Below are 26,099 nucleotides of genomic sequence, written 5' to 3' on the forward strand. Positions count from 1 at the left end.
CTGCTCCTCATTTTCTGGATGCAAGCCAATTATAATCCATATTCTTGTCTTTATTTTTAATGTAGTCCCAATTCTCGGCGCTGCATTTTTAGGGATCTCATGGGTAAATTATTTGGGTTGTACATGGAGTTACTGCAAATTGTTCATGTGATGTTTATAGAAGTGGGGGTGCCCCTGCAAAGGTGGTTTGTGTTCATCACCAACCAGAGCTGAGCTCCCTCCAGAGCTGGTCAGTTCTGTCAAAGCACGGATTTCTGTGGTATTGAATGAGATGAAAAATCCTGGACTCTTAAATCTTCAGAGGCTCTATCAGCAAATATAAAAACATCAATTTCAGCAGAGAATTGCATGTTCAAATCAAATGAAAGGATACAGTTTGTTGAAAAGGGATTTATTGGACCTGAATATATTTTCTCTAGCCAAGATAGCTTCTCCCATGTGGAAGTCATGAGAAAGGATTTTCTTTTATTTCTTTTCCTTTTGAGATGGCTCTGATTAGGCACCTAATGACTGTTGCCATTCTCTGGTCAATCTGCTGTAATTCAATATTAGAGGAAAAATAAGGCACCTTTTTCCTTACTCTTTGAAGATGAAAATGAGCCTTCTTCACATCTTTTCTTTCACTTGGGGATTTTTTTTTGTTGTGTGTGGGTTTGTTGGTTGGGTGTTTTTCCTCAGAAGATGAGTTGCTCTTTGGAAACAACAGTCTGCAAAGGAAATATATGTGTGATCAAAGCCCTCACCAATTACAGAGTTATTACTCTTTCTCCTGGGCTTTTGAATAGGAACTCTGTGTCCCTGTCTTTGTCAGCAGAGCTCATGGCAATGCTGCAGTGCCTGACATTTTCTGTCCTGGAACCCTTTGGGGGAAATTCACAGCGATCTGCTCTGCCAGGGCTTTGCTCATATTAAGTTTAATTGTAACATCAGTGTTGTAGATCCTAATTGTGTCTCTCTGCTATTGCATTCAGGCACATAATAGACCTGGGTGGCTTGTGAAGATGAATATAAATTCATTTTGTAACACAGCTGTGTCAAACTACCGGCTGCTGGCTGAGGCAGATGTGATTCTACAACTACTGTGGTATAAACCCTCTGTAATTCCTCAGGGACCAGGAATAATAAAACTTTCAGTGATGGTTTTAGTGATGTGGAATTGTGTTAGGGGGTGCATCTGGGAGGAGGCAGATCTAGCAGAGGCAGTTCAGGAGGGGCTGCTCTCTTCACCAGGTTTTTTCCAAGGAAGGCAGGACCATCCTCCAGCCTTGTCCGTTGCCAGCTGCTGCTTTCCAGGCTCTGTCTTGAAAATCCTCCTGGACTTGTCTCTAGGATGAAGTGGCTCATTTGAGGGTGTGCAGAATTCCTGTAGGGCTGAGCTGTAGGGATCATGGCACTGTGTGCTGCCAGTTCCTTTCCCATTTCCTTCCTCAACTAAAAGAGCAGATTTTAGGAAAATGTTTATTCTCGTGCTTCATGAGCATGCTTTACCTCGTTTTTCCTCTTTCTTACACATGATCTGAAACCCTGAGCTGCTTCATCTTTCCCCAGATGAGAAATCCAGCGAATGGCTTGTATTGCATCACCCATTGTTAACACAGGAATAGGTGAAACCACTCTATTTTCAGTGTAAATATGAAAGGCTGAGCGCTGGGTTTCAACCATCTGAGTTTCCTAGAGGTGTAGTCAAGTGAAATCTCCCCAAGCCTTGTTCTACAGGGGAAATGAGGTTGACCTGTGACTGGGCAGCCAGAAACAAATTCCCCTGGTCTTTTTAGATGTGAAGTAACAGGAGGAAAATGATTCTTGACTGGCAGAAGCCAAGAGATGCAAATGGTCGGCACTGAGCTCTGCTTTTCACGTTAGTGACCTTTTCCTCACCAACAGCCGTTTCCTCAGGCAGCTACTGAGTTATGCAGCTCCTTTATTTTTTCCCTGCTCTTCTTCTTTAGGCCTCTTCACCCACCTGAAGGCATTGGGCAGATTTTTTAAACCCTCCCTTGCTGTTTATTTTGCAGGCACTCCCCGAGGGGCAGACAGCGTCCTGGGATACAGCCAAGGAGGATGAGAACCGCAACAAGAACAGATATGGAAACATAATCTCCTGTAGGTGTAAATTCACATTAAACTGAGCATCCTGTGAGATCTTACGTGTGTGCTGTGGAGAAGGGTGTGTTTGAGAAGCTCACCAGGAGCTGGCTAACAGTGCTGAGCATTCAGTCCATTTGTCACAGGCTTTATTCCTGTTATTTCTATTTTCACCACAAAACCCAGAGCCACAAAAGGGAGCACAAAGGAGCTGCAGATAGATCAGATTTTTAGCTGTGGCTCAGAGCCAGATTTTCTCCTTTCTTGTGGTCAGTGTGGTCAGTAGCCAGTGCAGCAGTCACTGTTTGTCCCCAGAGAGCTGAAGGGTGGGACAAGCTTAACTCCTGCCTCAGGATCATAATAAGGCAACTGAAAATGCACTAAAGCTTCTTAGCTTACTTCTTTCAGTGATCAGTTCCTGTTGATGTTATAGGAATATCAATACACAGCAGAACTGCAGGGCAGGGAAGACCCCATAAAACCATTTAGGTCCACTCTATTCTCCAAAGCAGGACTAAATTCACCTTCTTCATTCTTGTCAGATATTTGTGAAGCCTCTTCCACAGTGGCTCTCCAAAACTGAGCTTCCCACAAGCTCTCCAGGCAGTTCAGCAGTGTTTCATTATTCCTGATAATGACTGGGGAGAGGAGGTGTGAGAATTAATTCTTTTCAAGGGCTGCTGACCTGCATCAAGTTGGAGAAGCCAAGCTTGAAACCATCAGAAGAAGAAATCAGAATATAAATGAATGTGCCATAGATTTTCATGACTGGGAAAATCTATAGAATGCTCTAAGAGCAAAATTAAGTCATGCTGAGTGATATATTTCATACTGTATTTTTTTCTTGTGTTAAAAATGTATTTCTTTTAGAACAAATAGATTTTACTAAAAAAGTTAAAAAAAAACAAAGGGAAAACCACCAAAAAAACCCACCAAAACCACAACAACAACAACAAAAAACCCAAAACCTCAACTCTTCATAAAGAAACCTCACCTCACTCCTCTCTTTGAAGCCTTGAAATAAATGATTTGTGTGCCAGTTTTGGGGGATGACATAGAACATGGCAGTTCAGGGGTCCTGTGGTAAAGATGAAGGAATCTGGAGATGAAGATTGAAGTTTGTGAGCCCTGATCAGATCCCAGTTCTGCTGCTGGCTTTGTGTGGTGGTGAGCAGCTCACCAAGTTCACCAGAGCTCTTTATCCACGTGGAAAATGGAAGTGACAGTACTGGAATATTACAATTACTGTGGAATTTGTCTCCCTTAATTTCAGCTCCACCTCACTGAGCTTTCTGTGTCCTAGTGGCAGAGAGAGGTGTCCAGAAAAAGGCTCCATTTACCTGTCTATGCAATTAACTCCAATTAAATGAGTCTAAGACAGATGACTCGTCCAGCTACAAACTCTGGATTGAAGGTGGAGGTGCCATGGTATGATTCAAGGAAGGAAATGTGAAAGACTTTGTTTCTCTGTATGATTTTGAAGAAACACTTGGCGTAATTCAAAAGCAGAGGTGAAAAGAGGCAAAACTGTGTGCAAAAGCTTCCATCTCATTTTTGCTGAAAGTCGTCATGAAGAAAACCTTGAACTCCAAGTGAAATGTGAGCAGCTCAAGAAGCAAAATCAAGGAAGATAAATGGGATGTTATCTAAAGAGAAGGTGTTCACAAAGACAAATTGTTGTCTAACGAAGAGTGACGCGAGCCTTTTAGCTCTAAATATAAATACAGCAGCAGTGCAGATAGGAGGTGATGAACTCAAATAAGGGAATGCAAAATGTAATCAGAGCTAAGGAACGGGAATCTGCACAGTGTAAAGTGTCAGAAAAGGAGCTCAAGTTTGAGGATTGTTGGGAAAGAATTTGGAATGGGGCTGAGAGTGTGGAGTGGGCTTTCTTCTCTTCAAGTATTTATCAGAACAAAGAGCTTGAGAAGGAGACAAGGGCTCTTTTAAAAGACAGCAAGGAAAATTTAGAAATATACAATAATGATATTGAGAAGGCTTGGAAGGGAGAAGGAAAGAAGGTTGCCTAAGGAAGGAACATATAATTCATCAGATATTTTGTAAAAGCATTGCAAAGTTATCAGCTGAGCCTGGAGCCAGACCCCAGTGGTGGGGGTAAGTCAAACTGGTAAACTGGACATGTGGATGAAATACAGGGAAACTCCTGCACACAATTTCACACCTGCAATCCAGGCAGCAAACTAAGCTTGTTAGGAGCCACATGGAACAAAAGTAAACTGGTGGGGTCTGAGTAGAGTCAGTGGCAGGATGCAGAGCAGAGGATGGAGAGCAGAGCTGAGAATAGCAGGGCAGTGGTTCCCTCCAGGCAGGTCATGAAAACAAATTGTGCTCTGTGGGTATAAACTGTGCAAAAGCCTGAGCAGAGGAGGTGGAACACAGTTATGCCCTGAGCTGTTTTGTTGTACTTCAGTTGTAGTGGCTGGTGAAACCCAGAGCAGGCACTGGGTGCCCCTACCAGTTTATTTGGTAAAAGGCTGCATGTGGCAATTAACATTATTTATTTAACCACGGCTGCGATTTCATCACTCCTGGAACAACAAACCCCCTTCCTTTTCAGGAGTGAATTGGAAAGTCAGATTTTGATCTGACTTCTGCAGCAGCTTCAGGGACTGGTGTTAAAATGTGGGTTTGTAAGCCCTTGCAATGAGTGGCATTGCTCAGTGAATCACAGCAGATTAGATCTTGTCTTTACAGCCTCATGGGTAACAGCACAGTTCCAGGAGTGTTTTACTGGCTCACTGCTCTCCCAGAGCTGCATTAACATCGTGCCTCTCTCTGAAAACCCAGACCACACTGCCAGCCCCAACACCTGCTCTTCTTTCATTTGCAAAGCGAAGCTGCAGACCAGCCTGAGAGCTGATCTCTCATGCAGAGGAGGGGCACGAGGACTCAAAGAGCTCTCCCAGCTTTTCACGGTTCCCTCCCATCTGAAACAGTTTTGGAGCAAGGGAAAAGCTGAGCAGTGGATTTGGGGTCTGCATGACCACAGAAATCCACTGTGGATGGTGGGAAGATGAAGACAGACTTACCATGGTGAAGGAAACTGTCCTGCTTGAACCTTTTATTATATGAGCAGAGTCCATGCTCCTGCACTTTTATAAAAGCTGTAAAAACAAAGACAGTTGTAGAGATGCCAGGTTTTTCTTTAGGGGGCAAGCGTTGGCAGTGTACCCATTTATGTGCTGAAGCAAAATTATTTAATTCTGCTTTAGGGCCCAGATATTGAAACCTTCAAAGAGCATCAGAAAGTGATTGTTGGAGGAGGGATGTTGAGCTGAATCTATTACAAGAGAAGAGAAAATGTCCAGAAGCTATATAGGACCTTTGGTTCTATTTGATTTCTCTCCATCTTGCTCAGATGTAGAGCCATTACATTACAGGAGAATAAAAACTCTCAGATGAGAGCTGAGGATGAGAAGAGATAGGATTGTGTTTTGCTTCAGCCCATGGAGAGCACTTTTGTGCCTTTCTTTTTCCCACTGAGGTACCCTGGGCTTGAAGTCTCATGATGAGCCACTAAAAACTGTGGAGCTGGTGACAAAAAGACAGTAGAGAAATTTGTTTTGTTTCCTTCATGCTCTGACTGCTGTATGCTTTGGGTTGGAAAACTGTGAATTGATCAGAGAATTTTGGGGTGGAAGAGATGAGGAAGCTTTCAGCTGGCACTGAGTGGAGTCTCCTGCCCACAGACAGGGAGAAGGCATGAAATAAAAAAACCTACACAGAATTCCAGCCTGGTTTGGGTGGGAAGGGACCTCAAGGCTCATCCAGTGCCACCCCCTGCCATGGGCAGGGACACCTTCCACTGCCCCAGGTTGTTCCAAGCCCCATCCAGCCTGGCAGAGACAGCTTGTGCCAGTGCCTGACATCAGTATTGGATTTAGACCAGAAATCTTCCAACTCCCAAGCATTTTTATTCCATGATTTCTTCTGTAGTGCCCAAACTCTTGCATGTCTGTGTGTTACCCATGGAATTTGACCCTGGCAGGGTGGGATTTATCCTACCTGGATGTTACCCAGCTCTCATGGCACAGTGCAGGCTCTGTGAGGGCAGAAAGGGGAGGACAGAGTGAGGATAAATCACATTTTTATCCCAGAACTGGGCTGGATCTCCAGAGCTGTCTGTGTTTCTCCATTCCTGTGTGGGAACATGACAGGCAGTTTAGACGAGCTGTGTAATGTTTCGATGGCGAAAGTTGTGTGAGATTAATCCAGCGCTGGTGTCAAACTGAGACGTGGAAAAATTGCAATGATACTTCAAATGATCACTAATGGGAATTTTGACAGGAGTTTAAAACAGTAACAATTTTGTGCTAAAATGGGAGCTCAGAGCTTTTCTGTGAAATTCTTGTCATTTCTGAAGTCTGCTTTAAGACCAATTTTCAGTCAAACTACTCTTCATATAAATTTAGAATTCTGCTAACTTGTAGACTGAAGTAAACAGGGAGAAATAAAACCATTTACACATTTGTTAAGGTTTGGTGGGTTTTTTTGTTTGTTTTTTTGTTTTTTTGTGGTCCTGAATGCAACTTTTTTTTTCCTGTTTTTCCCTCCATTTTTAATGTTCCTTGGAGTTCATTTTCAACTCACAGGGATATGATGTCTGATAAATTTAGTGAAGAGTTGAGTAACACTTTCATTTCAGCCTGCCAAGAATACTGTGTCCTTGGCTAGAGGAGTCCAGTGGATGAAGAGAAGAATCAGAAATAAGTTTTAACCACTGGGAGAAGATATAATAAAGGCATTTGCTGTTCTTTAAATAGCCTTTTAAAGTCTGTAGGCAAAAAAACCTAAGTACAAGATCCTTACTACTAAGAGCATAATGATTTGCCTTTTTTTTTCCTTTCTTTTTAAGTCAAATCCCAAAGTTTTTTTGTGAAAAAAATATATTTACAAGGGAACTTATTTTATGAACTTTTATCCAGACTGTTCTCCTAAACTTTGGAACAAGGTTAAAGATGCCATTAAGACTTCATTAATATTTTGTGTGCTTCACATATACACAGATTTTTTATTTTTTTTTCTGCTGCACTGTTCTCACTTGTAAGAGCAATAAATCTCCCTCAGGAATTAATCTCATTTTAGTAAAATATGCAATGAAATATTTTGAATTCTGTCCTCCAAAAGCAAAGTTCAGCTTAAAGCATTTTTCATTTGCTCCCAAAATATGATTAGACCTGAATGTCTCCTTTTACAAACAAACAAAAAAACCAACAAAAAAACAAAACAAAAAAAAAAATCATTAATCTTCATTTAAATTTCTTCATCCTTTATGTTTTTTCCCATATTTCACTTACAATAAAAAAGGGAAAAAGAAGAACAAACCAACAACACTTTCTTACACCTACATCTTTTCCTCAGCCATAATTACCCGTAATTGCCTGAAATCCTGGAGCTGCTCTGCACTCTGCTTCCCAGTTCTTCCCCATTCAGCTCCCTCTGGATGCATTCATCCTGCCTGCTTTAACTTTCTGTCCAAAGAGTGGCTCAAAGTGCTGAAACTTAATTTTGATGTTTGGCTCCATTAAATGAAGACAGGCAGGTGCTTCCTCCAGGGTTATTCGGAACGCTCCAGCTCCAGACATTGTGTGTGTCCCTCAATAAAAAATGAACTGAGATTCTTTTCCCCTGTCACTGGGGACGTTTTTGGTCTCATCATTGGGGACATTTTTGGTCTCATCATTGTGACATTTTTGGCCTCATCATTGGAGATATTTTTGGTCTCATCATTGGAGATATTTTTCGTCTCATCATTTTTGGTTCTGTTGTTGCAATGAGTTGAGACTTCCACGGTGGTGTTCTCTTGGGAGGAGTCAGTGAATGTTCCCCTCCCAGGCATTTGCTCCAGGGTTTGCTTTTTCTTTGTTTTCATTCCATGTGGCTCCTAACAAGCTTAGTTTGCTGCCTGGAATTGCAAGTGTGAAATTGTCTGCGGGAGTTTCCCTGTATTTCATCCACATGTCCGGTTTAATCAGCTTTTTGTCTGTCTTTCTGAATTGCTCTAAGTATAAATTCTTTTGTTGTCTGTCTAACCACATGATTTACTGTGACTCCTCGTGCAGCTGCCTTGAGTGCAGGTAATTGGGAACATCAGCACTTGGAGAAATATTCCCCCTTCCCTGTGTCTACAAAGGTTATATTTATTAATACAAATATAGCAGGGCTTTTGATGGATTCACCTGCAGAACCTTCTTTGAATGCAGATATGGGATTTGATAAATGCAGCAATGTGGTTGTATTTTTTTTAGGTGTGTAAATCTCACCCAATGGCTGAACAGAGTAGAATCATTCCTTTACACAGCCAAATGAATATTTAATATATATCCAAGTCTTGGTTTTCAGAACTGCTTGTGCATCTGTCTTCACAATTATTATCCAATTCTACATTTAATTAAGACATGACTAAACCCCTTTTGACTGAGTTACTGCAGAATCACACCTCATATTTTTATGTGTCATTGCTATGATTCTTTTTAATTGAATGTAAATCATGCTTAGGCCTGTGCTCTGCAAAGTGCTGCTAAACATTCATGCTTCTCTGACTGAGAGCTTTGCTCCATAGGGCTGGTAGGGAGGAAATAAACTTAATGGACTCGATATTATACTTCTTTTAAAATATGATTTAGAAATGAGCACAGCATGGCCAGCAGTGACCCCCATAACCCAGTGGCCTCTGCCGAGCAACTGGCCCTTAGAAGCAGTTCTGCAATTAACTGCATAGCAGTGCTGGGATTGCCAGAGCAAATCACATCAGCAGCTTGGCTCTGGAGCATCTCCTGTGACAGAGCCCAGCACCAGCTGTTCCACAGAAAGATCAAAATATTCCCCTGTGGAAAATCACGACATAATCTGCCCGCTGGGGTAGTTCCTTTCTGCGCCTGAACTGGGAGCGTGCTGGGAGATGGAAAGATTGATCTCTGCTATTTTATTGCCTTATCTAAAGTAACTTTGAATCTCCTCAAAATGATGAACATTTCTGATTTTGTAGGGGTTTTTTTCAGCACTGCCTCGATGCCATTTTGCTGCTGTGAGTTCTGTGGGTTACATAAATGAATGTTACCCTGATTTAATTTGTATTTCCTTCCAGTTTCTGGGTTTTTCCATTTCTTATTTGCAGGGTTTCATTACCATTTTACCCTCCTTAATCTTTTATATCTCTGTCGTGATCTATTTATTTATGTCCTGCTCTTGTCAGTTTTAGCCCTTGCCTCAGTTTCCATAGATCAGATGAAGCCAAGGGAGTTTGTAGTGTCCAAGCAGGAAAATGTTTTTTGTCATGGAATTCCACCTTGCAAAGATCTGTCCCAAACCTCCCAAACCTCCCAAACCAGGCGATGGTGACCTGTCTCAAATCCCCAGAAGGATTTGGTGACAGCAATGGATTCAATGAATACAGAGCATGACTGACTTAAGGATCTCAACATTACATCTTAAACACAAAACAAAGCTTTGGCTTTTAGCAACAGGAATACACATGATGCTATTCCATTTTTCGTTATTGTAACTATTCAATCATTCAGTTACCATGGTGGGATTTTTGAGGCCAGGAGTTGCACTTTGTGTGTCCCTTTCAGCTCAGGGCATTCTGTAATTCCATGCCAGCACCACTGCAGGAGTCAGCAGATCATTTAGAAACTCCTCTTTATCGTTACTGTCACTTTTTTTTTCCTTTTCCTTCCTTCAGATGATCACTCAAGAGTGAGATTGCAGCTGCTGGATGGGGACCCTCACTCTGACTACATCAACGCCAATTACATCGACGTAAGGCTCCGGACATTCCCCCTGTGACAAACCCGCCTGTGACAATCCTGCTCATGAATTTGGTGCCCCTGACACAGGGCCAGGCTGTGGATCTGATATGAATGACAGCTGAACATTGCACAAACACCCTGTTGTGACAGGGAGAAGGTTCTCAGTCTCCACTTTATTTTGTCTGACCAATCTGGACAGATGGAGATTTCCCTTGTTTGACAGATCCACCAGCATAAGTGGGCTAAGTGATGGATGCAGAAATCGATATCAGCCCCTCACAATAGCATTAGTAGATATCAGAGACTTGCCAGCTACTCACAAAGTTGTGGTGCAGAAGGCATGCATGTAAACAGATTGATTTTTGTTTAAGTGTTATAGAATGGCACTGGAAAAGCAGCCTCTGTCTCACACACGGGGTGATCCAATGGACGTGTGTCTAGAGAACACAGCTCTTGAGCCACAGCAACAGGAAATGTTTAGAACAGTTTCTTGAAAGGATAAAAGTTGCCCTCAGAATTTTCACAGAGACAAATTCGTACCTTTCTTCTTTTCAAACAAGATGTTGTGTTTTGCCTATCTGTTTTTGGTGTTACCCACAGGTAATGCAGGATTTGTGTTTCTTGTGTGCCCCATTCCTGCCTTGTCTTTGGCATGAAGAGATTGTGTTATTCAGTCTGAGGGATTTGCCCTCACCTAAAATCTCTCAGGGCAGCCCAGATGCCCATTCATTCATTCATTCATTCCATAACCAGTTAATTATAATATATTACACAATTATACACTGTCCAGAGGGCAGCAGTTGGCACCTGGAAAGTATCAAATCCCTGGTGGGCTTTGTCTGAGCTGTGATCTCACAGACACTCACCTATTTTCTTTTTTTTCCCAGGGGTACCATCGGCCTCGCCATTACATTGCAACTCAAGGCAAGTTCACTCTTGTATGTCTAAATATTTGTAAGCCCACTGCTGGTTTACATTGTTGTAGGAGCTTTTTATGGGGTGGCACCATCTGTTTTGGGGAACTTTTATATGGGCAAAAGGGGGAAGGATGTAGAGTTTTCCAAGATCTTTATGGCACTTAGACTTAAAACCTCAGCTGCAGGAATAGAAAATGCCACTTAGAGGTGGCAGTGCAGCCTAGAATGTGTAATTTGTGATGGAGTATGAGAGGACAACTACGAGGGACTTTGTGGGTCTTGGCTTTACCTTGCTGGTGGTGGGAAGTGTGAATAAGCTGTGACTGATGAGCCTTTGAAGGGAAATAGTAGGAAATGCATTTGAACACCACCATCTGTAAGTCACTTGGTGAGTTTCCTGTAAGAAAGGAAATAAGGTCAGGGAGAGGCTCGAGGCTGACAAACCTCTTGTGAGCACTGGTTGGTTGGCTATTGGAACCTGAAATTCTTCTGGGGAAAACTTCAGAAAAGAGCTAATTCCTGCATGTTTCCTTCCTCCTCCATAATCAGTCAATATTGAACTGTGAAGTGGTGTGCTGCATCAGGTGTGAATTACAATACAGGTTCAGTGTGGGGCACATCCTTGTCCCAGTCATTTACTGGAGCCATCACTTCTGCTGCCACCATGCTGGAACCTTAAATACCTGCTGTGAGGAAGGGTTGGACCTCCCAGAGAGCTCCAGGCTGTGGGTGTCTGTAACCCTGAATGGCAGGAGATCTCAGAGAGAGCAGCATCCTGCAGGAACAGGACAAGGCTGGAGAGCAGCTGGGAGGGGTTATTGGCATTCCCTGCACTCTCTTGAGATGTCCTTTTTGTCTTTCCTGCCCCAGGACCAATGCAAGAGACAGTGAAGGATTTCTGGAGAATGATTTGGCAAGAAAACTCTGCGAGTGTTGTCATGGTCACCAACCTGGTGGAAGTGGGCAGGGTAAGGTGCCACTCCCAATGTGCCAAGCCAGACCAGGGCTGTGTTTAACACGGAGCTGCTGCTCAGCAGAGCTCAGCAGCAAAATGCCTTTTGCTTCCTGCAGGAAGGAAATTAATTCAGCCACTCTGGGTTTTTCTGTAAAATGCTGGCTTTTATAATACTTAGCTGCTTCCCTTCTAGACTAATAAGGATCGTGTTCGTGCTGTAAGTCTGGGCTTGCAGAGTTACACAAAATTATGCTAGCTCAGAAGCTGTCTACCTGTCGCCTTCCTCAGTACAGAAGGAAAAATGTACTTCTGTAATAGTTACTCCTTATCTGATGATTTGAATACTCCTCTAAAAATCCAGAAGTATGAGGATGTGTATCTGCTGCTCCAACCATCAAAAGACCTCTTTACACGAGAGTCCAAAACCTGGAGTTCCTGAGGTCACTATTGCTGGTGGTTGAGGTTTTTGTGGATCCTGGGACCACCCTAAACACCCACCAATCCCTCTCCTGGGCTGACCTGGACCAGGCATCCCTGTGCCAGCACAAAGCAACTCCCACAGCCCATCCTGGGACCAAATATAACTCAAAAGGTGTTGGCTGGACCTCAGGAAATAAGGCAGCAGAATGTCTGGGGTGGCTTTTCCCAGCAAGGTTTTTGTTTGAGAGGCATTTTCAGCCAGAAACTGGAGATCTAAAAAAAATTTGTCCTGATGTTTGTAGCTTTCAATTGCTTGGGTACTAAGAAAAATTTAAATTGTCATTTACTCAGAGCCATTAGAAATTCAGCTCCTTTGTGTCTGATTTCCCTTAGATCTCATGGTTGAATGCCAGCTGCTTGTATTCATTTATTACTATTTATTCTATTTTACCTTCTACTGACACTTCAGTTTGAAATAAATGCCTCTGTGTAAAAGAAAAAAACAACCAAACAACAACAAAAAAAACAACCCACAACAAACCTACATTAATCATATTTAATATTTATAAAACCCCTTTCAATTATGACTGGAACTGGAACATGAAGCCTGCTTTGCAGCAGCTAATTGCTTCAGCTTTAGGTATTGTTCCACGCTTTCATGCTAGAGCATTTAATAACCTGATAGTCTTTGTTAGCCTAAATATCCCTTCTGGAGTTTCACAGCCTTCCTTTTATTTCTTCTGGTGTTTTTGCACATGGCTCCTAGAACTGGTTAAGCTGGGATATGTTTACCTGCTCAGGAGATTTCTCTCTTGAGCCTTAGTTGAAGCCTGTTACAGCTGGTAAAGTGCCAACTTTGTGTCCACATCTGATAAAGAAAGCTCAGAGTCAAACAAATTTAGTGTCTCAACATGTATCCCACAATCCCCATGAACTGAAATTCTTTGGTTAAACACAGAGAGTTCAGAATTACAGGAACAGTAGCACAGATTTTTCTTAAAAGGGATGGTGGTGGTGACTGTCAGGTGTTCTGTACATCTGATATGGGCCAGGCACACATGGAAATTCAAAGATTTAAAAAAAAAAAAAAAAGAAAGAAAAAAAAGATAAAATGCATCATTTGCATTTGTGTGGACAACAAAGGAATCTTTAGAAAAATCCTGCCTGTGGTTTCTATGTGTGGTAAAGGAATTTTGATCTAATTTATACAGTTAATTTTGGCAATTCTGCACATCAGAAGAAAGCCCAATTTGCATTGGCTTCAGCTTGGAAGTGGAGGAAAATATAGGTCAGCTCTGACTCAACTTGAACGAGTTCCTCTCAATATTTTCCTTCTCCCCCCAGGTGAAGTGTGTTCGATACTGGCCAGATGACACAGAAGTCTATGGAGATATTAAAGTCACATTGATTGAGACAGAGCCATTGGCAGAGTATGTCATACGTACCTTCACTGTCCAAAAGGTAAGGAGGTCTTCAGGCAGCTGAAACTGTGACACACTTCATTTGTGCTCAGAAACACATCCAGAACGCTCTTGGAGATGGGAGCTGTGCTATTTGGACAGGCTTCACATCAGCAAACTAAATTTTTGACAGGGATTCCATTTTTGGACAAATGATTTTACAGGAACATCTTGATGTAACCACAAAAGTAGAATCCACAGTGCATAAAGTTTAACTTGCATCCAAAAGGCAGCAGATAGCTGATGGTATGCCAGGAATAATAACTGCCTTGTTTCACAGTGGCAAATGGCAGAGGAAAAAAGGTACCAGTTCAACTGGATGCCACAAAGGGTCCCCTTTCACCAGAAATGAGAATATAATAAAAGCAAGAGTACAAAACCTATCCCCAGACCAGCAGGATTTGGAAGATTTTGTTACTTGTAATTAGAAATTGGAAGTCTAAGTGTCAGAGTATTCCAGGTCTGTCCAAATTACTTTCCAAACACTCAGTAAGTGGTTCTAAAGCTTTTCCAAAATTTCCTGCTCAATGAACTTCAGCCACACTGGGAATATTGTTTCGGTTTTCTGATACATCAGCTCCATATTTCATTAAATCGTAGAAAAACTTGGTGAGAAATGCTAATGCCAAAATCTGACAGGCTAGAGGAGCTGCTGCTGGATTCCATCCATAATTCCTGGACAATAAAACACAGCTGAGCCAGAGTTCTGGGTTACCCTTTGCAGGGCACATAAAGGTGTGATTTTCACATACCAACACCTTGTTCTCCCCAGAAAAGATGGTTCTGGGTACCAATTTTTGCCCTTTTCACTGCCAGCAGTATTTCAAACAGAGAATTTTTGGCAGAAGGTGGCAAAAAATCTGCTGTTACCTGGGGCATGCCCACTCTCGAGGTGTTCACTCCCCAGGCTCTTGCTTCAATGCCTCAAACAGGATTTAAGAGTGAATTTTTGGTGGTTTATGGCTACAACACGAGAGGATGAGGGTAAATACAGTCATGGAGAGCCAGGGCTGAGGTCACCTTGATGAGGTGGGTTTGAACTCTGGGACCACTGGTTGGAAGGGGGAGCTGGTAGCCACCTTCCCATCCCTCAGGAGAGCATTACCCACTTCCCTGGGAGCTGGAATTTGGCTGAAATCATTTTTAGAGCAAAAAGCATCTTCGGACACATTTCCACACGTAGTGAGAGCTCAGTGCTTGTTATCCCTCTGCTTGAGTGAAGGCAGCAGGGAGCAGAATACGCTGATTGGAGTCTGATGGAAGAAAAATAGAGGCTGTGTTGTCTCCTCAGAAAGGCTACCATGAGATCCGAGAGATTCGGCAGTTCCACTTCACCAGCTGGCCGGACCACGGCGTCCCCTGCTACGCCACGGGGCTGCTGGGCTTCGTCCGCCAGGTGAAGTTCCTCAACCCCCCCGAGGCAGGACCCATCGTGGTGCACTGCAGGTAGGCCAGCTCTCCACCTGAGCCCCTCCTCCAGCAGCTCTTCCCTCTCTTTTCTTCCTCCCTGGCAATCACCAGCCGCTGTTTAAGGGAAACAGTTGTGGGCCTCGCCGGGAAACAAAGGGAAATATGTTTTTCTTCCCTAAAGTGGCAGATCTAGAGCCAAGCTGGCATGAGTTGGAGATGATGGGAGTAGGGCAGAGAGGGCCTCTCAAATGTAGAAGTCCTCCCAGATGGTCATAGCAGAGCATCCGGCTCTGCTCGGGGAAGTGGTGAATATCTGGGACAGCCACTCCAGGCCCTCAAACCTCATGTGGCAGGATGGAAAATGCTGGGCACAAACGCAGAGAATTTTAAAGCACCTTTGCTTTTCTGTACCCTCATGTGCTGCAGCTCAGCTCTGTACCAGCATGAAAGGCCTTTCCTGGTCTGGAGGAAGGTGACCCTGCCCACAGCAGGGTGTTGGAACTACACCATCGTTAAGGTACATTCCAACACAGACCATTCTGTGATTTTATGCTTTTATGGTCTGAAATATTTGTCTGGCTGGGTCTGGCTGCCAGCCCTTGGGCACCTTGGCCTACTGAAAGCCCAGGAGCTGGGGTGGGAATCTCAGATTAAAAACTTGCCCAGTGACTTCCAGCTACCAAATAAAAGGAGTTAAATGCCTTCAAATGCAAGGAAAGGCATTGTGACAAAACCAGAGTTTGGGTTTGCAGCAGCAGCTACGTCTGCAGGGCTCAGGGCGTGTGTGAGCAAAAGATGTGGCTTGAGCACAAGGCCAGAGAGCAGAGCTGGCTGTCCCAAAATCTCACCCTTAATCCATCCACAGGGAGCTGCCTCTAGTTCCTGCTCTGTGTCTTGCAAAAGAGAGAGAAAATACATCCTACAACTACTTTAAAAAGGAAAATCAATCAAATCTTATCTTTTCTAAGCAGTTTTGGATTGGGTGGGTGTTTTGTTTTGTTGGATTTTTTTAGCAAACAAGCGAGTCAGTTTTATAATCAAGTACAGCTAATCCAGAGGAGTTGGCAGAAGAGATTTCATTTACAGCTGAGGGCCTGAGTTTGTTACTTTGGTGCCATGACACAGGGCTGGCCCTGAAAGGTGTTTGAACCTGACTCACTGTCACCAAGAAGGAGAGATTTTTCATCCTTCCCATTTTAATGAATAAATGCCATTTCCTCCATGTTATTTATCTGCTTTTGAATTTTAATGACTTGCTTTAAGTGGTAATTACCAAATTCTCCTCACCGATGCCTGGCTGGATAATATCACTGTTCGATATTTATGAAGTGCCAGGATCCTCTAAATATAGAACTGTTAAAACTATTTGTTAAAACTCTGAAAAGCTGAGAGATAAAGGGAGAGGAAATGCCACTTATTCATTAAAATTCTGCAAATGAAAAATATCTTCTCTCTATTCAGCAGTTGATTAATCTGGACCATTAATTTATGGTCATTCATATCTCCTTGCTTTCGGCTCTGGTGGAGATTTCAGTGCGGCTGAAGTTTCCCTGGTTTGAGCTGAGTTCTGTTTCCTTCAGAGTAATGTGAAGAGACATTCTCCTCTCTCCATCCTTCACACCTAAGCAGCTTGGATGATTTCCCAGAGGGGAAGGAGGACACGATGACAACACGGTTTTGCAGGGGATGGCCCAATTCTCACAAGCACTGGGGAGCTCTGAACCGAAGGGTCCAAGTAGCCTTGAGCTCCTTTCTCTGTAATTTACAATCCATGACTTGAAATCACCCTCCTCAGGATCCAAACTCCTCAGGATTCAAAAGGGAAGAGAAGCATTTGAGGTGGAGGACTGAGCTCCTTTCATCATGCCCACTGGAATAAATGTATGCACGCCTTCTAGAGAGTCCCAGGGAAGAAAATGTCTGGAATTGTGTCTGCAATCTGGAGGCTGCTCTCCCCTGTGTGATGAGAGGTGTGCAGGTGACCTGACCTGTAAAATTATAAGTATTATTGCAATATTTTGTTGATGTTCAATAACACAAAGCTTTTGTTTCTTCTCCCCTTTCAAGAAATACTATTTCCCCTCATTCCTAAACCCTAAAACAGAAAAACTAATCCAGAAGGGAGCGGGACCAGCTCCTGGGAGGAGACAGCTGTGTGCGTGCTGCTGCCATCCTCTCCTCCACAGATCCCTGCCTCTCCACCACCCCTTGGTCACACAGACCCCCCTGGCTTTTTCTTTTGCAGTGCTGGGGCCGGGAGGACAGGGTGCTTTATTGCCATCGACATCATGCTGGACATGGCAGAGAACGAGGGCGTGGTGGATATATTCAACTGCGTGCGAGAGCTGCGCTCCCAGAGGGTCAATTTGGTGCAGACAGAGGTGGGTGCCAGCAGCTCCCCCTGCACGAGGTGCTGCTTTCCTGTCAGCTTCTCTGCCCAGCAATTTATTAAGTCAACACTGGCTCGCTCTGTGCCTTGAATATGCAGAACTTTCTGTAGCTAAACATGCCCGGATTTGCACCGAATCAATTCACTGGCAACTACTCGAGGCCTCTAAGACAGCAGGGCAAACCTTGAAGTTTAGGTCTGTGCATTGCTGATTAATTTTATTCTCATAGTAGGAAAAAAGAGCTCCTGAAGCCTCTCATGACTCATTCATAGGAGCACTGCAGGCTCCAGTAGTAGCTGGTGTATATCAATTACAAGCTAAGCAAACAAAACATCTTTGATTCAAGCTTTGGGTGCTGGTTGAGCAAGGTGCTCCATCACAGAGTGTCTGGCAGCTGCACAAACTCCTGTGTTAGCCTGTTGCACAGGTTTTATGTGTGTCCCTTAACCCCTTCCTCTCCTGAGGGACAGGACAATAGCCTGGACCAGAGGAGGGCTGTTAACTTTGTTGGACTTCCCATATTTACTTTAGGGGAAGAGTTTTACCCAAAATACCCAGATCCCAGGGTTCTGAAGAGACCTGTTAGTTCTGTACAGTTATGCCAGGGAAGGTTAAATTGAATACTGGGAAAAGTTTTTTTCATTTAAAGGGCTGTCCAGCCCTGGCACAGGCTGCCCAGGGCAGTGGTGGAATCACCCTCCCTGCAAGGATCTGACAGACATGCAGTTGGGGACAAGTTCAGTGGTGAATTTGGCAGTGCTGGGTTGGACTCAGTGATCTTAGAGGTCTTTTCCAACCTAAGCAATTCTGTGATTCTCTGGTGTTGTTGGAGGTCCATCCCTGTCCACTGCCTTGTGGGCAGAGAGGCTTTACACCCTGATGTACTCCTCAGCCCACCCCCATTTTGTCCCAACACTCCTGAGAGTCCCCATTTTCCTTGTAAATCTGAAGTGAACACGTGAGATGATGGATGAAATATGCTCACAAAGCTGTCACACAGCACACTGTGTAATTTGTCTCCACATGAAACAGAGCCAAATATGCATATTGGGCATGACTTAAGGAAAAAAAAAAAAAAAGAAGAGTGATATTTGATGATCTGTATTCAAAATATGATTTTAATATCTCCTCCCCTGTGCAGGAGCAGTACGTGTTTGTCCATGATGCCATTTTGGAGGCATGTCTCTGTGGCAACACAGCAATTCCAGTCTGTGAGTTCAGATCCATATATTACAACATCAGCAGGCTGGATCCACAGACCAATTCCAGCCAGATAAAAGATGAGTTTCAGGTAATTTCATATGTCTCAGTCACTGCAGTTGGTGTATTGAAGGTGTTTAATCTATTTCTGTGTGTTATTTTGGGATTTCCAGCAGAGCAGACAAGGGGGACACTGAGCCAAGGTCTGATTTCAGTTGATTTTTGTTGCTGTACGACTGGGTCAGGTAGAGGTTTGTTTCTGAGCACGGGCTATTCAGCCTTCAGCAGGGAAAAAATTGCCCCCATCACTCTAGCAGAGCAAGGGTATTAATTTTCACACATAATGCTGTACTTCTTATTCTAATGAGTATGGTATTGTTCATTTCCTTCCATAATTTATACAGAAACATTTATGCCTCAAGGTGCCTTATTATCCATTCTTGTGGCTCATATGGTGCTTGGTGCTTCCAAGCTTTGACAATCAACTTGTTGACAACCTTCCACACAGGGGAGAGAGGGAGCTCAGTGAGCGTTATTTTGGCTATTGCTAATTTTCAATTAAATGTCAATGAATCCCTCAGTTCACTGCAAATGTTTGGCCAGGTTCATGGTGATGAGACCCAAGATGATGGACAGTAAAACTCACAAGTGCTCCATTAGTGCTCCTTGCCCAGGGCAAGCAACAAAATAGGGTCCCCTCCTTTGTTTCTGGTCTTTGTTTCTTACCCATCCTGGTAAATAGGCTTAGGACACTCCAGCTATGTGCAGCTGTTCCTCTCACAAAGTGAAGAGTTCACCCAGAATTCTGAACACTGAACTAAGTTTTCCAGTCTTATTCCCCATGAATCTATAATTATTTACTGTGAGTCTGAAGAGACACTGGCACAGGGTGCCCAGAGAAGTTGTGGCTTCCCCAGCCCTGGAAATATCCAAGGCCAAGGTTGGAGGAGGCTTGGAACAACCTGGGATAGTGGAAGGTGTCCCATGACAGTGGTGGAATGGATGGGCTTGAAAATCTCTTCCAAACCAAAACATTCTGTGGATCTGTGATTTTGAGACAACATCGATGTAGGAAAGAAACAAGACTGGGGAATTTGCAGCAAGGTGAGTTTGATAGGAAAGAGAGAGACATCTACTATTTGTATGAGGCCACTCATAGTCAGAGTAAAAAGGTGGAGATTGCTTCAATTGTAGTAAATTCCCACCCCCTCTCCCAGGAAAGTGTATTTTGCAGCAAGACAATTCATTGTGGGATCCCCAGCCTGAGTCAGAGGCCTCTTTTCCTCCCTCTCTATGCGAAGGGAGAATGTGTGTCTTTTATCTGAAGCTTTACAGGGAATCATCAGGGTTGGTATAGTGAGATAAAGAACGTGGATCCCAACTGATGGCAGTTCAATTAAAAAAAGATCTGGTTCTATCAAGTGATAGCAGGTCTGTCAAAGTGTTTCAGGTTCTGAACGCTTGGCATGAAGGAGCCAGAGTCGAACTTCATCAAATGCTGTTTAAAAAAAAACACTATTAAAAAAAAAACACTATTAAAAAAACCAGCCACTGCTTGCTGGGTGTATTTTGTCATGATATGAGATGGGATTTGTCACCTCTGTGCTTGTTCTTTTGAGCTGCCAGGGGCTGGCAGCTCCTGTGGGAAGGAACTGCTCCAGTGTGCTTTGCATAAGAGGTTCAGTGTCTGTCTCGTCGTGGAATCTATTTTTACAGGATTTTGGCTCAGAGCGTTCCTCAGCCCCGATTGTCTGGATTTAATGCAAAAGCTGGTATCTCTGCTGCAATCTTTAGGAACCAGTTGATATAACTATAGATCTGTGCTTGCAGTGTGTGGTATTTAGGTCCCTCTGGCCCTGAGGTAAGGCTGGATGTATTTCTCATGCTCTACATGTTGTCTGGACAAACAGAAGCTCACTCGGGAGTTTTTGTAATCTTAATCAGTACAGGAACAAGGAAGAGAGGGGAGTAGCATGAAACAGGCAGGAGTAAATCACTGTCAAGTCACCTGCCTGATTATCTGCACTGTCGGAGATCTGAGATTCCATATTGTTTCTCCAGACAGACTCCCTGCTTTCCATCTCCAGACAATGCAGAACCTGAATAATTTAGAGCAACTATATTATTTCAAGTTTTATACTTCGACACATTCTTTTATCTTGGATTGTTTGACCTTCCTCTTTTCTTCATTCATAACCTCACTGTGGCAGATGTCCAGCTCTTTGTAAGATATTTTTTTTTTGCCTCTAAATATTTTGTATTCTTCTGGCTGCAGGGAGTTCATTGTAGGACTCCACGGGCTTTGCTCAGGAAGGGGAGATGTAAAAGTGAAAATACAATGACATCAGACAGCCACTGATCTACCACCACTTCAGCACTGATGCAAAGATGCATTCACTTTGATTCTTGAGTTTTGATCCTTGCTGACCAACCTGGACTGGTTTGTCAAGAGGCTTCCACAATGGGGAACACAACAGTAAAATAGATTCAAAGAAATATAGTCTGTCAAGCTGTGGAAAAGGCAGATAACAGTCAAAGACTGACATCAAGGCCCCAGAGATTAGCTATGACTATGTAAGTGAAGCATCCTACATGTCACATCAAAAGGAATGTAGCAATCTAAATAATATATGAAACAAATAGGCTTTTCTGTTAAAAAACCTCAAAATGACATTTTATCCTAGGTTTTTATAAGATAAGTCAGTAGTGTGAGGAAACATCAGGGGCTCTGAACACAGTCTGACCTGCTGGGTGATCATCACTCAGGGGACACCTGCACAGGACCCACGTGAAGAGAGGGAAGGATCTGTGCTTCCACCCTAAGGATGGTAGAAACAGGAGGAGGTTTCACTCCATCACCACCTCAAAGCTGCATCTTATTTATACCTGTGACACCTATTTCCAACCTCCAGGAGAGACCAGGAATGTTGTCTAGCTGCTCTGTGGGCTTAGAGCTGGAAGTGTTTGGGAGGTGCTCAGTGGTTAAATTTTAGCTGGGGCTAACAATGTTTGGAAGAGTCCCTCGAGCCAATCTGCAAAGTGCAATGTGTTATAACAGCAACAAGCTCCTTACTGCTTCTTCCTTTTTATCTCTGGGATGCCAAATGCTACAAAGCCCAGTAAGGCAGAGTCCCCAGGCAGGTACAAAGGAGAGCCCTTTATTGCAAAACCCAGTCCTCTTTAAGCAGTTACTTCCCATTTAAGCACAACAAATTAAATTCAACCAACCACCATGAACCACGATGTGAGCTATGATGGTTCTGTAACTTATTTTTCTACCTCCAATTCAGCTGAGTCACTTTCCCAGAGTCCTCCTCTGCTTAGCTGAAGTAGCAGGCCTGAGCCATGGTTTTACAAGGATAACAACGCCTTTATTTTGTAATTATTTTGTATCTTTTTTTCACCTTTACGCAACTGCCAAAGCTCTGCTGCCCTGAGTCCCTTTAAAACGAACATACTGTACATATGGCATCCTTCTTGGAAGTGAACTGCAAGGCACTCAGGCTGTTTGTGTCCTTGTTCCCCTGCTCCCTGCCCCACACAGACCCTGAACATCGTGACGCCGCGGGTGCGGCCGGAGGACTGCAGCATCGGGCTGCTGCCCCGCAACCACGACAAGAACCGCTGCATGGACGTGCTGCCGCTGGACCGCTGCCTGCCCTTCCTCATCTCCGTGGATGGGGAGTCCAGCAACTACATCAATGCTGCACTCATGGATGTAAGCACTGCCCTGGCACACCCAGAGAGGCCCGCCACCGGTTTATCCCCGCTCGGGATGCTTTTCTGGGAGAATGGGTTTAAAGAAAAAATTTACTTAGCTGAAGTTGCTGAGTCTGATATCTCCAAACCGGGCAAAGCACGTGAATTTTCTCTTTGCCACCAAAATATGTCCTCTAGACTATGATTATCCCATGGAAGTGTCACAGCACTGGCCTGACAGAGTTCAAGAAGCTTTCAGACAATATTTTTGGGCACTCTGGGGGATGGTGCTGGGCAGGGCCAGGAGTTGGACTCCCTGGTTCTTTAGGGTCCTGTCCAACTCAGCACATTCTGTTACATTCTGTTACATTCTGTTATTCTGTGATCACACACCCTAATTCTGCACCACAGTCACAGAAAATTTTTGGTAAAGGCATCCCTCAGTGTGCAGACTGAGGCTGGATCACAGAAAGGTGGACACACAAAAAGTGGGGGGAAGCTCTTCCCATACACTGGTTTTTGTATCCATTGGGATGAGAAATGTTTGCCAGGTCAGCTCTTTGGAAAAAATAATTTGCAGTGTGGAGTGAGTGACTGATTTGATCTTATGCAGTTAAGAATGTGGGGGTGCAGGGATCAGATGTACAAAATATTTTCAGGCTAAAGGATGTGAGTTGAGTTGATGTGACTCTGTCCGAGGGCATTTTCCCTCGCTTTGTTTATAGCCTGGAATCTCACAGCACGGGTCATTTGTGGAGGATGAATTATGTTGATGGCTTCTTTTTGCTGCACTGCCTTTGGACACAGATGTCTTTAAAGCCACTAATTATTGCAGTTGGAGTATGTGTAAATATGATCCAGGGTGAAATGGCATCATTTTTTCCCTGGCAGCAGCATGGTTTCTATTTTTTAATTTTTCCTGTTCTTCAGTCTGGGAAACAGTGATACTGCTGCATTCAAGATATTCAGTCAAATGGTCACAGAATTCAGATTTTTTCAGCAAGATTGTGTATTGCAAACATGCCTAAGGAAATTTGTTTTTTAAAGTGTGTTCAGTGCTGTTGCACATCTGCAGAAGCACAATCCAGTCTTTGGTTTCTTAGGGATTGGGAATATTTGTACATTTCAGCCCTCGTTACCTCAAATCACTTTGCAAATATTTGGATCCTTCCCCACAAAATTCCAGTGGATTAATTTTTTTAAGTCCAAAGCAATTTTTCACCCGTCATTGAAATTCAGCCACTGAGATGTTCTCTGACTCTCCTTTTTCTTTCCATAAAGGATCCAGGAACTTTTGGGGACAAAAGTAATCACGGTGGAACATCCAGGATCCTACATTTTCATAGCTGCTCTTGCTGAGGACAGATCTGTGTGTGAAGTCTTGCACTGAGCAGGGACTCTTAGAGGACACCCTCCATCCATCCCATATGGCCTTGAAAGGAGCAAAATTGTCCCTCAGCTTCCCCCAAAACAATGGAACTTAATCCTTAAAAAATGAGACTTGAGTCACATCATGAGTCAAGCCATGAAGAAGTGATGATAGATTTGTGTTTAATCCATGGGGTTTGGAGAAAAACAGGAATTTATGTGTCATCATTCCCCCATAATCCCACACATGTTCTCTTGCATGAGTAATTCACACCTCTGTGTCACCTTCCCTTTGAAACAGGACAGTGAACCTGGTTCCTTGCCTGTAGCAAAGAGCTGGGGAGGGTTTCTTTTTCTCCCAATGGCAAACCCCACAAGCACATGTGACCTTCAGCCAAGAGTTCAGTCAGGTTTGCTACTGACGTGGTTTCACACCATGAAAAAAACCATAGCAGGAACATTCTGCTGTTTAGTTAAGAGATAAAATTCAGTATTTTATTTGCCACTCTGTTGCCACCACTGGTCTGGTACTTCACAACTTTTGACCCATTCTGGTGTTTCTACATGTGTAATGCAGAGTGGGGAAAAAGACAAAAATCTGTTTCAGACTAAAATTTCCCATGGAGTCATTTTGTTTCCATCATGTCCTGTCACCCTCCTCACAGGTGCACACTCAGGAACCCCTTTTTCCCAGCACTGCCTGCCCAGAACTTCCACCCACACCTGCCTCACACAGAGAAGAAAAGGCAAACCCCCATAGCCAGCTTAATACTTCACAATTTTATTTATTTCTTCACTTTAAATCCAAAATTTTATTCTGCTGGAGGGTTTTTTGTGCTTTTTTGTCTTCTTTACCCCAGAATTAGTGTGCCTTTTGATTCAAGTCTGCTTCACAGATGTACAGCACAAAGGACTGTGCAGTTTCCAGGCTCATTTAAACCTTGCCTGTCATGGTTGGGAAGCGATAAAGTTTTCAGCTTGTTGCCTTTCATCCCTGAGAGTCTCACAAACTCTCATTAACTGAGCCCCCAGAGGTTGGGAGCACAGCTTCACCCCTCCGTGCTTAGGGAGGCTGAGGTCAGGGGGCCTTTTTGAGGTGAAAGAACAACATCAGAAATTAAATGCCAATGTCACAGGCTCTGAATGCTGCCCCACAAGCTCATAAAGGATGGCTGGGATCCAAATGTGCCACCTTTGTCACCCTGCACCCCCAGGCAGCCACAGCAGCCGGGGCTAATCCCTTCTGGAGCTCCTCGAGGCCACCGCAGCACAAAGGAGAACATTTGCTTCCAGCTGTTTTCCTCCCAATTATTAACATTACTGATAGTCGTAGTAGTAGTAATAGTAGAATTAGCATTATTTGCTGAGTCTCAAAATATAAATAATTGATTTGGGTAATCTCTGCTCTTGTGACACTTCTTTAATGAAATGTCTTTATTGGGAGCAAAAGAATCCCATTAGGAGGCGTTCATTCATTGCGGAGCGATAACAAGGAGCAGGAGATGTGATTTGTATAATCTGGTTAAATGGCTCAGATTGCCTCCCCACAGCCTCCTGGGTGTAATATTCCTTTGAATAAAAGTTGATTGAATTTTTTTTTTTTTTTTTTTTAACTAATCTTATTCTTTTGTTAGAGCCACAAGCAACCTGCTGCCTTCATTGTCACCCAGCACCCCTTGCCCAACACCATCGCAGACTTCTGGAGGCTGGTGTTTGATTACAACTGCTCCTCCGTGGTGATGCTCAATGAGATGGATGCAGCACAGGTCAGTGGCTCTTCATTCCTGGCATGTCACTCCCTCCTCAAATCCAGGGGTTTGCAGAGGGTCCCTGCTGCCCTTTTCTGGTTCTCTCCCACCCCAACAGATAAAAGAGGGGGAGCTGGAAAGTGATAGGTGGTGTTTTGGGGTTTTAATGGAGAGTAAGTCCACATGCCTGGCTCTTTGTAAGGTAATTTTTATTGTAATTAAAAGGGATCATAGAAGGGTTTGGTTGGGAAGGGACCTTAAAGACCATCTTACTTCAGCTCCCTGCCATGGCAGGGACACCTTCCACTGTCCCAGGCTGCTCCAAACCCCATCCAGCCTGGCCTTGGACAAATCCCAGGGATCCAGGGACAGCCACAGCTGCTCTGGCACCCTGTGCCAGGGCCTGCCCACCCTCACAAGGAGGAATTTCTTCCTGATATCCCATCTAATCTGCCCTCTTTCAGCTTAATGCTATTCCCCTTTTTCCTATCACCCCATTTCCTTCTGAAAATTCCCTCTCCAGCCTTCCTGTAGGCCCCTTTTATGTACTGGAAAGTTGTTATAAAGTCTCAACATTTATTGTACAAATACTTTGATATGAAATCATGTAAAATAGATATATTTAAAATTGTAAAAAAGTTTTATATACATACTGTATATGCTACAGAATTCATG

General features: G+C 43.6%; 1 protein-coding gene across 7 annotated transcripts in view; it reads left to right on the forward strand.

The window, feature by feature from the left end:
• The window catches only part of PTPRT (protein tyrosine phosphatase receptor type T), a 436,478-nt gene that overhangs the window by 397,264 nt on the left and 13,115 nt on the right, over positions 1-26,099 (forward strand). For all 7 annotated transcript variants that reach the window (XM_088064391.1, XM_088064395.1, XM_088064397.1 and 4 more), the window contains 10 exons: positions 2,016-2,103; positions 9,791-9,867; positions 10,745-10,781; positions 11,645-11,742; positions 13,494-13,610; positions 14,901-15,055; positions 17,265-17,400; positions 18,551-18,700; positions 22,154-22,327; positions 25,311-25,442. In XM_088064391.1, the coding sequence (XP_087920517.1) occupies positions 2,016-2,103; positions 9,791-9,867; positions 10,745-10,781; positions 11,645-11,742; positions 13,494-13,610; positions 14,901-15,055; positions 17,265-17,400; positions 18,551-18,700; positions 22,154-22,327; positions 25,311-25,442 (1,164 nt within the window). The remainder of the gene's footprint in view (positions 1-2,015; positions 2,104-9,790; positions 9,868-10,744; positions 10,782-11,644; positions 11,743-13,493; positions 13,611-14,900; positions 15,056-17,264; positions 17,401-18,550; positions 18,701-22,153; positions 22,328-25,310; positions 25,443-26,099) is intronic.

The sequence above is a fragment of the Pseudopodoces humilis genome, chromosome 19, assembly GCF_049639895.1.
Source record: "Pseudopodoces humilis isolate 2021_Gansu_Grassland_sample_001 chromosome 19, ASM4963989v1, whole genome shotgun sequence".
In the NCBI taxonomy this organism is placed as follows: Eukaryota; Metazoa; Chordata; class Aves; order Passeriformes; family Paridae; genus Pseudopodoces; species Pseudopodoces humilis.